General features: G+C 44.8%; 1 protein-coding gene across 1 annotated transcript in view; it reads left to right on the top strand.

Annotated features, from left to right (window-relative positions):
* PCCB (propionyl-CoA carboxylase subunit beta) overlaps positions 1-13,816 on the top strand; it is a 238,766-nt gene that overhangs the window by 117,726 nt on the left and 107,224 nt on the right. The window contains exons 9-10 of the mRNA XM_069213539.1: positions 1,102-1,183; positions 5,936-6,059. Of these exons, the coding sequence (XP_069069640.1) occupies positions 1,102-1,183; positions 5,936-6,059 (206 nt within the window). The remainder of the gene's footprint in view (positions 1-1,101; positions 1,184-5,935; positions 6,060-13,816) is intronic.

Genomic DNA, 13,816 nt, shown 5'->3' with positions numbered 1-13,816 from the left:
CCCTGTGATGGAATTACTAGAGTGTCTTCTAACTTCTAAGTGTGGTAACATTTGAACACCAACTCCTTTGAGATGACCATTTGATGTGCATTTCATAAACTGCTCTAGAGCTGAACAGAAGACACATGAATTGAAGGATTTGTTTAACTTTCCTGATTATTTTTAGGTCTGGACTTGACAGGGTAGCTGTTGACAGACTTTGTGATCTACCTGAAAAAAAAACTTTCAGGAAAACCCCAAAGAGGGGATTTTCCTTCACCTACATATTTGTAGACAAGAGTACTTGTTTTGATTGAACAGAAGATGTGTGCTTCCTCAAAAAAAGTGCTTACATTCTGTTGGACCTGGCTTTTTTTCACAGGGTCTTCCCCATACTTTTTTGCCTTCCTCCTTCTATTTTGTCTGATCCCTTTTTGTTGACGTTGGGACTCTGGGCACTTTACCACTGCTGATCAGTGCTAAAGTGCATGTGCTCTCCCTTCTAAACTTGGTATGATTGGCTTACATCTAATTGGCACATTTAATTTAGCTGAAAGTCCCTTGTACAGTGGTATCCCTATACCAGCTTCCGTTACATTAATGGTTCTATGTGCATAGGAGAACTCTAAATGTGCCAATCGGTTTTAAGCCAGGTTCTAAATATTTTTAAGGACCAGAGCAAATACACTAGGCAAAGGACAGCAGTGTTAAAGTTTAAGGTCACAAGCTGGTGAGTCTAAAATAAAATGAAAAACTGGGGGGTGAACACCCAAAAAGGGAGTCACACAACAACATGCAGCATATAAGAACGTTGTGAAAAATGTGCTAATTTGAAGGTTATGCATGTCAGGGTTGTTTGCTGTTGGGCAGGCTGGTGTGAACTTTATGATCTTGGCCTTGAGTCCTGAGGATTCCATTGGTTCAGAGTTAAGAAGGTTATCAGTTCTGTGCCTCAAATGTAACACTATACTTTTTGTATGTAGAGCAGTTATGTAAATTTTTGTATGTCATGCTTCTAACATCTGTGACTTGTGGAATGTCAGATAGTATCTTGTGACGTTTTGTGTCTTCAATGCATTACAAATGTGTTGAATATAATATATATTTTATTTTTCGACTTAGTGATCGCCTTGTTCCTGGCCTGGACACAATTGTCCCAATGGAGTCCACTAAGGCTTACGACATGCTGGACATCATTCATTCTGTAAGTCTAACTACCACTCATCAGACAGTGCACTAGAGCCCTGCTACCATTAAGTCGCTGCAGGTAGCAGTGAAGTGTATTTGACTTGGAACTAGAATTTAGAAAGTGAGAGAGAGAGACTGTTTTTGCTTTTATACGTGTACACAAACATTTGTTGCACAATACCTGTTTAAATAAAACCTTTATTTTCATTTTTAACAGAAACAAAAGTACAGCAGGTTTGGGAAAGGAAGGGCATGCAGCTCAGCAGAAGTAGTCTAAGAAGGCATAAAAAAAATATATACACACCTCCCCTGATTTCCACCGGTTGACACTTCCTGCCTTCACAGAGATACTCATTGAGAACATTTTCTCCAGGCATGGACTTCATCCATACCTGCCGCTGCACACTCACTCTGAGTCATCTGAACTATCATTGGCTGCAGAGTCAGTATCGGCATCTGGATCTAAAAACACAGAACAAAGGTCTCCCAACACTGCAAGATCCTGCTCTGCTTTATCATCCATTTACTGAGTTGCATGTGAGATTTCTATGCCGCAGCCCATTCCAAAACATCCTTACGCCAGTGGTCAAAGTCAGGTGCCCTCTGTCCTATCCATGTGATAGTGACTCTTCACTTAGCCAAAATTAGTGGCAGGTGCATGACATAATAAGCTCTCTTCTTACCCTTCGGTCTTGGTAAATTACCTAGTAGACAACATAGTGGCATAAAGGTCGAGGAGCAAGTGCACTGTACTCGGTATCTCTGGCACCATTCAGGTCCAAAAACCCTGTACCTCCTTACACAGCCAATCTAAGTGTAAAAAATCCACCCCGTCCATGCCACACCTGGTACATGTGGCTGGGCAATAAAGGTCCCCAGGGGGTGAGGTAAGTCCTGTGTTAAAAAAAAAAAAAAAAAAAAAAAATTATAGTGTATTAACTTAAAGTGTGCATTACAGGATACCGAATGTGTAAGGTCATTGACAGGCCCCCAATCCCTTTCTGTGAGTGGTGTAGCCAAGTCAGTGACCCAGGCAAGGCGTGATCTCAGACAAGGTCCTACTGCGTCCATATGCATAGCTTTATATCAAAGCACAATTAACTGACAATTTGCTCTGCATGTCAAATGACACCGAGTCGTTCAAGCTATATCCGTCAGGCCTGTGTGGTGCACGAAATAACCAGATCAGAGTGTAAATGTGTTACAAGCCTCTTCGAAGCAAGTGAAGTGATCATTTGGGTATAAATCCCCAAGAAGTGTGCAGCCACCCTCTCCCCATGAAAGGAAGAAAACCTGGTTCATTATTTGCCGGACAGGCATCAATATCCCAAAAGGAAGTTTGTGGTGTAACAGAGCCCGTTTCAGGACAGTGTACACATTGCTGAATAACTGATCTTATTATTGTGTTGAATATAGTTAGACATTGTATATTGAAACCATGTAGGACTTTACTTTATGAATTTACTGGAAAGATCTGCGCTCCCTTGATAAGGATAGAATACAGGAAAGTTCTACTTGACCGAGGAAAGGACATCTATATAATGTGTTTTTGAGTGAAATTACATGAGGTATTTTGTGTATTTCTGTCGTATTGCCGAACACATTTCCAAAGATTTCTTTTAGATTTTCCTTAAATGACAGCAGTTGATTATTATACAGTCACTAAACCTAAATATGAGGTAATGCATGTAATGACTTGATGTAGTGTTCCAATAATAATATAAAGGGAAATGTTTAATTATTTGGCCTAATCTATATAATTTGGAGCAGTGTATTATCCCTGATAATTAGAAAGTGTTTCCTACCATTTCTTTTGTTTCACAGCACGTCCATGTGGCCTCCCTTGTTCACTACCACCAGTACCACATGGGAACTGGCTAGTCTCATTATACCTGTTGCTAGAATGTCCAACGTGTTAGAGTTAGCCTCCACAGCTTCTGGTTACATGCAAGACTAAAATGAAGATGGACTGAATTGTTTACCCTTTCAACCCTCTCTTTGCCGTGCCTCTCATTGTTGTGCTCATTACTTCATCCCTCTCCCACAGTCTAACACCTGCCTCTGTTCAAATACCTCCTTATGCCTGTGTATTGTCTAGGAAAACCATATAAGCGAGTGGCCCCATTGTGAATATGTATCACCCTCTTGCCAGACCTGTTTAAGAAATGTTTAAGAATAATCTCCTGTTTGTGAAATCAGCCTACCTGTAACTGAAAGACATTGAATATAGTTCATCCAAACAAATGTGGATATCTGGTAAAGTTATTTTTCCATGTGGACATTGGGGGACATTTGATGACATCATGTAGCATAGCACATAGATGTTGCAGAGCTGCATTGCATTGCAAAGACATTTGGTAAGGTGGAATCGCTGGGGCCAATGAGTTCCATGCCTGCCCTCTTTACAAAGCACTGTACACCTAGACCTTTGTTTGAATCTTTAATCTGCTCATGGAAAAAAATCCAACACTTCATGAGAAGAAATCCTTAATCATCCTCTCAGGTGTGTTACTCACTTTATTCTCAGTCCACACATACTCCCTTCTAAAATTCTCAACTGAGGCTGAACGCATAGAGTAAAACCTGGTCAAATAACCTTCAACCACAGTAATGGAATGGTCGTCACATTCCACTTGGAGGCTGCTTTGTGTTTGATATAACAAAGTATCTTCTCTTAAAACAATTCTCATCTCACAAAATACACTTTTTGGAAGGTGTCTGTTCAGTAGCATTAAAATATTTAAACAGAAGCTGTTCTTGTTTGATTAACCCCATTTGAACGTCTTTGGAAGTTGAATGTGTGCATCTAATATGGAAAGGTACTCACATTAGGGGCCTCATTATGAGTCTGGCGGTCTTCAGACTGCCAGACTCACGGTGGCAGTTGTACCGCCATGGTTGTGGCAGTCCAACTGCCACATCATGACCGTGGCAGAGCCGCCACAGACTGACCACTGACATTGCCAGGCTGCCGCCAGCCTGCAGCTTGGTGGTCCCGGTGGTTGTAATCCGCCAGGGCTGCGCTTCAAGCAGCACTGCCCTGGGGATTACGAATCCCAATCCGCCAGCCTTTCCATGGCAGTTTACACCGCCATTGAAAGGCTGGCGGAATGGGGACGTCCGGGGGGGCCTCTGTACTGCCCATGCACTTGGCATGGGCAGTGCAGAGGCCCCCAGGCACAGCCCTTCACACATTCCACTGCCCGAAATACGGATGCAATGTTACAGCCCTGTTACCCGCTGGACCGGCGGACGGAAGCACTGTTTCCACCCGCCGGCCCAGCCGGCAACTCAAAATAGGGACGGTGGCGTTCAGCCCGCGATGGCGGTATGGTCGCGTGATGAGTTTGGTGGGCGGCCTCTGCCGTCCGCCAAACTCATAATGAGGCTCTAAGTGTTGGCCTGCATTCGATGATTATTCAGCTTACACTGGAGGGCAGATGTATTTTTTTTTTATCTAACTGAGCAATCTATTTCTAGAATTTCTGTCAGTATTCTCCAACCAACAGACTCTGCTGTGGAGGCTGATGTTTGAAAATGGTACATAAATCTCTAACCTGATTGTCCCTGAGTTAGCGAAGCAAGCAAGTCCTGTTTCCCTCAGAGCATTGCCTCAGGGTGATTTTGAAAATAAAAGCCATAAAATGCACTTTGTAGCACAATTCCCAAAGAAATTGCTTCAAAAAGTACAGGTTTTACAGGCAGTTCTGAAGGGACACCAGTAAACTATTATGGTACTTTCATGGTGTGCCAAGCATGTCTGACTTTCCTCAGGGTGTTTAGAGTCCCCACCATTCTATCTTTACACAGTGGAGAATGCTCTCAGTAAATGAGGACACCAATGAGTTTTTAGCATAATTGACAAAAAAAAACAGAAAAAGGTTTTGCACATAGCTCAAAAATGTGGGTATGCATTTTGGTATTGTCTGTCGTTTTTAAAAATGTATCTCTTTGCTGCCTTCCTTCCTTTCTGCTTTCCCACTTTACATTTTTCAACCTTGTCCATTCCAAGTTAAAAGCCAGTTGTATAATGTGACTTAAGAATTACCCTGAAAGTGGCATGATGGGAAGATTTTACAGATTTAGAAGTAGAAACTTCTAGAGATTTCGAAGTAGCAGATAATGATCTGGGCAAGGCATTTTAAATTTGAGTGAACAAAGGTAAAATCATCTGCATATTAGAGCAAACTATAAAGATCGCTTCACAATTTTTTTAATTTTTTTTTGGGGGGGATGGGGTAGTATCGAGTAGTGTGGTGTTGACTGGAAAAATTAGATTAAGGTTTTTGGAGTTTCAGTTTTGCGAAGCAGCATTTCATGCATACTTAGTGATCCATGCATTCTGACTGGAATTGTACAAGTTTGGTGATGGGCAATAGGTGGAGACCAAATAGGGTGTTATGTTCCTGTGGCAAGCGTACATTTGTAACCTTCCAGCTGTATTTTTGACCTGTAAGAGATACTTGAATTTGCCAGTTGTACGCCTTGGGTAGAAACCGTGATCATAGTTGAGATGAGAGTAAATGATTGTGTTCAAGGCTGTTTTTCTGTAAGGCATGAAGAAGACCCATATCCTGAGTTTGAAGAAGCATATGCAAACATCTGTGTTGACTTTCTGGGTGAGATGATGAAGCCCAGAGTTTTCATGAGTTTGATTGGTATGAGAAAAACACAGAGAGATGTGTGTCTTTCTGGACTTTGAAAGGCTGGGAAATAAGTATGTGTCTGACATCTTGAAATCATTGTTGATTGTTCATCTTCTATTTAGATTGTTGATGATCGGGAGTTCTTCGAAATCATGCCCAATTATGCAAAGAACATAGTTGTTGGCTTTGCCAGGATGAATGGAAGGACAGTCGGCATTGTTGGGAACCAGCCCAAGGTTGCATCAGGTAATAACAGCTTCACTTATGTCAAAGCTTGAAGAGTTAAAAAGTCAAAGAAACAATAGTAAATATAATGTGTTATATAGCTTAATTCTAGCTGGGAAGCAACAGAGTGCTGTAAATTGTTACAAATGTACATTTATATTTAACCACAGAGAGAGTACGTGTTTTGTCCAGAATCACTCAACTTACAATCAAGTGCCAAGGGCCGGATTCAAATCCAGATCCTCTTATTCAAAGTTTGCAGCTTAGCCAGTCGAGCACATCTGGATTAAAGCTACAATTACGAACCATTTCTGTGTAAACTTGAAGCCCCTCTCAAAATAGTCATTATATTGGAACAGCTCCTCTATGGTCCTGACTTTTCTGACCCCAACCAAAATTAATGTATTTGCCATATTTCGGCTCAGATGTTTAGCCCCCAAAAAGGGACTCCTTTCTTCACCCTAAACGAACTTGAAATATTCAGTAAAACCTCAAAACTGAGATAGTGTTTTGCAGCAGTAGTTAAAGGAATTAATTCCTTTATTTGAATTTGTAGTACTTACAATGCTCATGCTGCAGCTCTACGTAATCTGAAATGGAGTTATGACTGATGTCTCGATTACTCAGATATTTTTATGTTTTAGGTGCTTTCTAACATTTTGAAAATTCTGCCTGGTTTGAAGTTGGATTTTGGTCATTTTTAAAACATTGGTGTTTCTATGTTATCAGGTCCATTATGACAAAAGTCAGTTTGAAGTCTTCTCTGCATTCTAACCACAGTTTTCAAATTCTCTCACTCCTTATTTTAGACTATTCAGATAGCTAGGATTGTACTTTTTTGAGGTTTTTCTAAAATGGATGTTTGGTACAAGTTGTTACTTGGTAAAAGTATATTGATTTATAGCGGTATGCGAATATTGACTGATGAGTCCTTGTATTTTAATTGCCTCTTTTCAGCATTGATTCCTTTAGCCTCCTGTTTTAGATTTCTCCGTTGTTCAACAGCAGCAGTAGAAATCTAAGGGTAGACAAATACCTTTTCTTTCAAACTTTATGGGACATTTTACAGTAATACATTTTATCCAGTTGGGGATTTGTCAGATTATTCATTGACTTGCTTTGTAATCATGGTCCTCTTTGTGCGAGTTTTGTGTTAAATATATATATTTTTTGTAATTGAAATTTTTAAAATTTCAAACATAACACCACACCCAAATAGGGTCAATAATAGCACCCCACCATGGCATAGATAACTTCTAATCAAGTGGGCCTCTGCAACACGTGGCAAAAGGTTTGCGGTAAAGGCGAATCCAGTCCTTCCAGTAGTGCTGTTGTTGAGACTTCCCCTCCTGCTTTTTTCACACCCATTAGAGGCGGTGCAGCTCCCCCTGTGTCCCCTTCCGAAACATCGTGGTACTGTTTCCAAGGTCCCCAAATCTTTAGGAACTTCCTCAGGCACCCTCTGATATGTCACTTTTTCTGACATGATGTGCATGTCTATCCCGGACCTCCATTCCCCAAACGTGGGCAATGCCGACACCTGCCAGTGTTGTGCCACATCCCTTTTAGCCACCACCAACCCCAAGTTGGCAAAGAGGAGCTTTGATAGCGGGACATCCATTCTGTGGGTATCTCTAAAAGCACATACCTGGGGTCTGTGGAGGTTCTCTACCTCTACTATCCACCACAATTAACCCAGTATCATGAACCAATATATCAGGATAACAGAACATTCCCAGAGTGTGTGATAAAATGTCCGTCTGTGAGTCGTACATCTCGGACCACCATGTGACTCTGCCCTTCTGTAACTGTGGAGCCTAGCCCTGTCGTGATATAGCCTTTGTAGGATCTTAAAATGTATTAATCTCAGGCGTATTCTTATTGCTACCTGCCGCAGGTGCATCAGGGCGGCCTCCCAGTCAATATTCTCCATAGTTCCCATTGCCTGCTCCCAATTCTTTTTTAGGCCTCCCAACGTGTTCGGCATATTGTTATTGATTGTTCTATTTGTCCACGATACTGGTTTCTGGTCCAGTTGCCCTAGTAGTAGTCTCCCTTCTAGTACGGTGTATTCAGAGAGCTCTGTCATACCTAGTTTCTCTGCGTGCCATGAATGTGCCAGCTGGAGGTATTTGTAATGTTGTGTCTGGGACATTTGATATTTCACTTGAAGGCTATCGAATGACTTTAGTCGCCCTTCCTCTATCAGGTCTCCTAGTCAGGAGATTTTGGTAATGTCCCAGTTTCCAAAGTCTTGAAGCTTTCCTGTCTCCCTCATTCGACTACCCTCCCACAATGGGGTAACTCTTGTGAGTTTTCTGTGCCAGCCCATTTTCTGCCCTGCCCTCTCCCAAGCTGTAATCACTAATTGTGTGAGACCCAGGTGTTTCCCTGTACTGTTCCTCTGTACAGGTAGTGCATCAGGGTACGTTGCTCAAACTGGCTCCTTTCCAGTAGGTATGTAGTGTGATCCCCCAGAGCGTGCAGCCAATCATTAATTACTATGAAGTGCGCTGCCTAGTAATAGGCCCTGATATGAGCGAGCGACATCCCCCCCCCCCATTGTATGTGTTGCATTGGAGTGTTGTAAGGAGACCCCAGGCTGTTCCCTCCCTCCCCCCAGCCCATCCCACCCACACCAGCTTACCGACATCCCCCTCTATTTTGGAGAATATGGTTTCCAGGATTTTAACATTTGTGTTTTGGAGAATGTATAGTAGCTTGGGGAGGGTAATCATCTTGCAGAACTCCACCCTGCCGAACAGTGTCAGCGGCAGCTTCCCCCATCTCTCCATGCCTGTATGTAGCTCTCCATAACTGATGGAACGTTCTGATGCAGAGACTTTTCTGAGTCTTGGATCACATACACCCTCAGGTACTTGAAACCCTCTTCGTCTACTTTGAGGGTCAACTATCCCAGGTGCCCTCCTGCTCTGTAGAGACTCGATTTGGACCAATTAATTCCATAACTCGCCACGGAACTGAAGTGTTTGAAAGTTTCTAGAATCGTGTGGATGTGTCTCCCTTGGTCAGGTCATCTATGGAAGGGTATCCCTGTTCTAATTGGAATCCCGATATTTCCGGCTGCACGAGAGCCGGGCAGGGGTTTTAAGGTGAGGGCCAACAGCAGCGGTGAAAGAGGACAGCCCTGCCTTTTCTTCTTCTCTATTGGGATCTCTGCAAACGTAGCCCGTTCACTCAGACCATGACAATCAGGCTTGTATAGAATAGGGTTACCCATACCATACATTTTGGTCCAAACCTCACTAACGCTTGTTTCATGAACTGTCGATGGGCCATGTCAAAAGTCTTTTCCGTGTCTCTAACGACAATAAAAGATGGGGATCTAGTCTCGACCACACTGGTGACAGCCAGTTATGGTATCTATGGACACTGAGTTTTGTTGATCTCCCGGGCATTACGCCTGATTGGTCTTTATGTATCAGGGAGCATATTAAAGCGATGAGTCTTGTTGCCAATATATAGTCACTAGTATCTTTGTCTCAATGTTGAGGAGTGAAATTGGTCTATAAGAACCACATTCAGTAGGTGGCTTCTCTGCGTTTGGGATCACCACTAACATTGCCATCCGCAGGTCCCAAGGGAGAGTAGCCTGTGCCCTGGCTTCATTAAACATGTTGAGTAGGTATAGACCGAGAATGTCCACATTTTTCTTAAGGAACTCCACCGGGACCCCTTTGGTCCCTGGAGTTCTGCTTAACTTCAGTTTGCCCATGGCCTCTCTGACTTCTGTTAGGTCCAATTCCGTTATTAAGGAGTCTTGATCCCCTGGGGATAGGGATGGTGTTTCCACCTGCATAGATATCTTCTGATTTAGAAGGTATCTGCGAGCTTATGTTCTCTATACAGCTCCCTGTAGAATCTCACAAACTCGTTGGCTATTCCCTGGTCTGTATTATGACATTCCCCGTGAGGCCCCTCAATTTTGAACTCCCAGCGTGCTTCTCTCTTATGGTTGCTTAACCACGCCAAGAGCCTACCTACTGTATCGCCTTGCTCGTAGAAGCAGTGCTGTGTCACCAGACCCTGGGCTTTAGCTTCCTCGCTTTCCAGTGCTTGGTACTCCGTTCGCAGGAGCATGAGTCTGTGTGGGGGCATCATTTCGCACCAGCCGCCCCTCTAGTTCCCCCATTTGGGATTGTAGGGATTCCATTTACTGTTCTTCTTTTTTCTTTTTGTATGCTTGAGCCATGTCTCTATGTACAGCCTTATGCTCCTCCTATGAGCTAGTCACTGATGTGAATGAGTCTTTATTGTCCTTAAAGTACAGTTCGGTCTCTACCTGAATCTCCTGTGCTACTTGCTCATCTTTCAAATCCCATGTTCTCATTCTCCAGCCTCCCTGCTTCTGTCTGGGTCTGGCTCCGACTGCCACTCACAGGGGGGTAATGGTCTGACAGTCCCCTGGTGTGTGTTTCTGCCTTTTCTATCTGCCTCCTTCACCAGCTGGGGCCAGGATATAATCTAGGTGTGAGAAGACCTTATGTGTCCCGAGAAGTACGAGTATTTTCTGGTATCTCTGTGGTGGCGCATCAAGAGATCTGTCATCCCCATGGTCCTCACAAATTCTGGTGGGGTACCTCCGCGATCTATGTCAGGGTGTAGCAAATCATTAAAATCTCCACCTATTAGATGAAGGGATATGTTTGATTCTGAAAGTATCTCTGCCTGTCTATTATATGTCTGTGGCTGGAGACGGGGCAGAGCATACACACCCCAAACTGTCACCTCACTCCTCCCCTACCTGCCTTGACCACTACATATGTTCCATTGGGGTCCCTCCAAAGTTTTTCAGGATTAAATGGGGTGTCTTCCTCATCAGCACCGCCATCCCTCGACACCTTGTGGTAAAGCCTGCGTGTGCCAGCAGTGTGTATGCCCCTCTACCTAGGAAGGGGCATTGTGTGCCTCATAGGTGGGTTTCTTGGAGCATGGCGATATCAGGTTTGTGCCTCTTTATATATGCTGCCACTAGTCCCTGCTTTACTTTGCTGCTCAACTCGTTGACATTCCAGGATAGTGGCGTGAATCAACCCTCATCTCCTTTCCCCCTGATGCGCATGTTTCTAGCGTGATTCTGTGCCATCTGGAAATACGTGTATTCCCTCCCCGAGTTTGGACAAATATCGCAATCTTTCCTTTGTTGTGCCAACCTTCCCTCTCAACAAACTGTAATCCCCTTCCCCTCAATACCCCCCATCCCTTTCCCCACAGTGAGCATACATATCCATCAACATACATTTACTCACCAGGGGGATTACAAAGGTCTGTAGCCACCCCCCATCCCCAAACATTTATAACTTGTACTTTGGATCTGCCAGTTAGGATATTGCCCCTATTGAGTACCAGGGCTCGAGGTTCTGGGCCAATCACCTTCTTACTAGGTCAGTCCTAGGAGGTAAAGTCTCTCGGTATGCCTCGTCTGTTCCTTCATGCCCATTGATGCTTGGTTTGCTTCAGAGTTCTAGAAGGTCGCTGTTGCATCTGATGCAGTGTCAGTTGATTGTGGGTCCCCCATTCCCGAGGGCTGTTGCTCCACTTGGTCTATGGCCTGTGCCAGGTGGTGTAAGGACTCCGGTGTGGTCTCTTTGGAGGGTGAGAGAGTTTTTTTGGTGAAATTTTTGCTGCGTTTTGTGGTGATGGGTGGGTCCCTTCTGATGTAGACTGGGTGTGTCCCCCGGTCTGCCAAATCAGGCGCTTTGCGTTATTCCCTTTCGGTGCAATGACGCACCAGCTTTCCTCTTGGATCTTTGTTTCTCCTCCGGACGGGAGGGCTTCCGTCAGGATTGGGTTCCCTCTATTCTTTTCTCCCCCTCTGAAGCTTTTGTGGCCTTTCCTCCAGCCGCTCCCAGGCTTCCGCTGTTGCTTGGAAAAAGTGTCCCTTGCTCTGATATAGTACCTTTAGTTTGGCTGGAAATAACATTGTGTATGTGTGTGTATATATATATATATATATATATATATATATATATATATATATATGTTCGGTGGCATGTGTAGCTGCAGATACACATGTTGTGCATAGTCCGCCGTCTGGTGTTGGGTCGGAGTGTTACAAGTTGTTTTTCTTCGAAGAAGTCTTTTCGAGTCACGAGACCGAGGGACTCCTCCTCCTTTGTTCCATTGCGCATGGGCGTTGACTCCATGTTAGATTGTTTTTTTTCCGCCATCGGGTTCGGACGTGTTCCTTTTCGCTCCGGGTTTCGGGACGGAAAGATAGTCATAACTTCGGAAAACTACGTCGGTATTGTTTCGTTCGGTATCGGGTTAGAATAGAATCGACACCGAATCGTGAAGAGCTCCGGTAGCCCTTCGGGGTAATTTCGATCCCCCGTCGGGGCCTGGTCGGCCCAACCGCGTGTAAGATCGACACTGATGGAACGGACCCCGTTCCGATTCTGTCCTAAATGCCACAATAAATTTCCATATACAGACCAACATTTGGTCTGTAACTTGTGCCTGTCGCCCGAGCACAAGGAAGAGACGTGTGAGGCCTGTCGTGCGTTTCGGTCCCGAAAAACGCTCCGTGACCGGCGAGCCAGAAGATTACAGATGGCGGCCACGCCGACAGGACAACGAGGGTTCGAGGAACAAGGAGAAGAAGAGGAAACCTTCTCCATTCATGAATCGGACTCGGACGAATTCGACGTCGAACAAACCGTGAGTAAGACGTCGAAGCAAGCACCACACAAGAAAACAAACAAGGCCCAGGGGATGCCACTGCCAACAGGCCATGGCTCAACCCATAAAGTAGGTGACCGACCATCGGCACCGAAAAAGGCCGAACCGGTGCCGAGATCGTCCGACTCGGGTCGAGACACAGGCACGCAGCCATCTCGGGACCGAGACACTGCTGCTGAAAAAGATCAACGCCGAGACAGCGGAACCGAAGCTGCTCGACGCAGAGACAGCGGCACCGAGGAGGATCGACGCCGAGAAGGCTCGACTCCGAAAAAGAGGAAATTCTCCTCGGAGCCGAAAACAAGCAAAGACACAGTTTTGGTGCCAAAACGACCGGCAACCGAACCGACTGCCAGCTCGTATTCAGAGGAACAATCACTGTCCTCTCAAATGCGCAAGCACAGATTTGAGGAAGAGTTGCAGACCACTGACGTAGACCACACACAAAAGCGGATCTTCATACAAAGTGGGACAGGGAAAATCAGCACCCTTCCCCCAATCAGGAGAAAAAGGAGACTCGAGTTCCAAACACAGGAACAAACACCACAAACAAAAGTGGTTAAAAAGGTAACCCCGCCACCCTCTCCTCCACCTGTAACTCATGTATCACCGGCACAGACTCCGTCACATTCACCGGCTCATACCACCATGAGCCAAGATGACCAAGACGCTTGGGACCTATACGACGCCCCAGTATCAGACAATAGTCCTGACTCGTACCCTACCAAGCCCTCACCACCTGAGGACAGCACAGCGTATGCACAGGTGGTAGCTAGGGCAGCAGAGTTCCATAACGTGTCGTTACACGCAGAACCTGTCGAGGATGACTTCCTTTTCAACACCCTCTCTTCCACCCATAGCACCTACCAAAGCCTGCCTATGCTTCCAGGAATGCTAAGGCACGCAAAGCAGATCTTCAAAGAACCTGTCAAGAGTAGAGCGATAACTGCAAGGGTGGAGAAAAAATATAAAGCACCGCCCACGGACCCTACTTTTATCACCTCACAGCTGCCACCAGATTCAGTTGTGGTAGGGGCAGCTCGCAAGAGAGCCAACTCGCACACATCAGGCGAGGC

Source organism: Pleurodeles waltl, chromosome 11, assembly GCF_031143425.1.
Source record: "Pleurodeles waltl isolate 20211129_DDA chromosome 11, aPleWal1.hap1.20221129, whole genome shotgun sequence".
Taxonomy (NCBI): domain Eukaryota; kingdom Metazoa; phylum Chordata; class Amphibia; order Caudata; family Salamandridae; genus Pleurodeles; species Pleurodeles waltl.
This window is presented reverse-complemented; position numbering and strand designations above follow the sequence as displayed.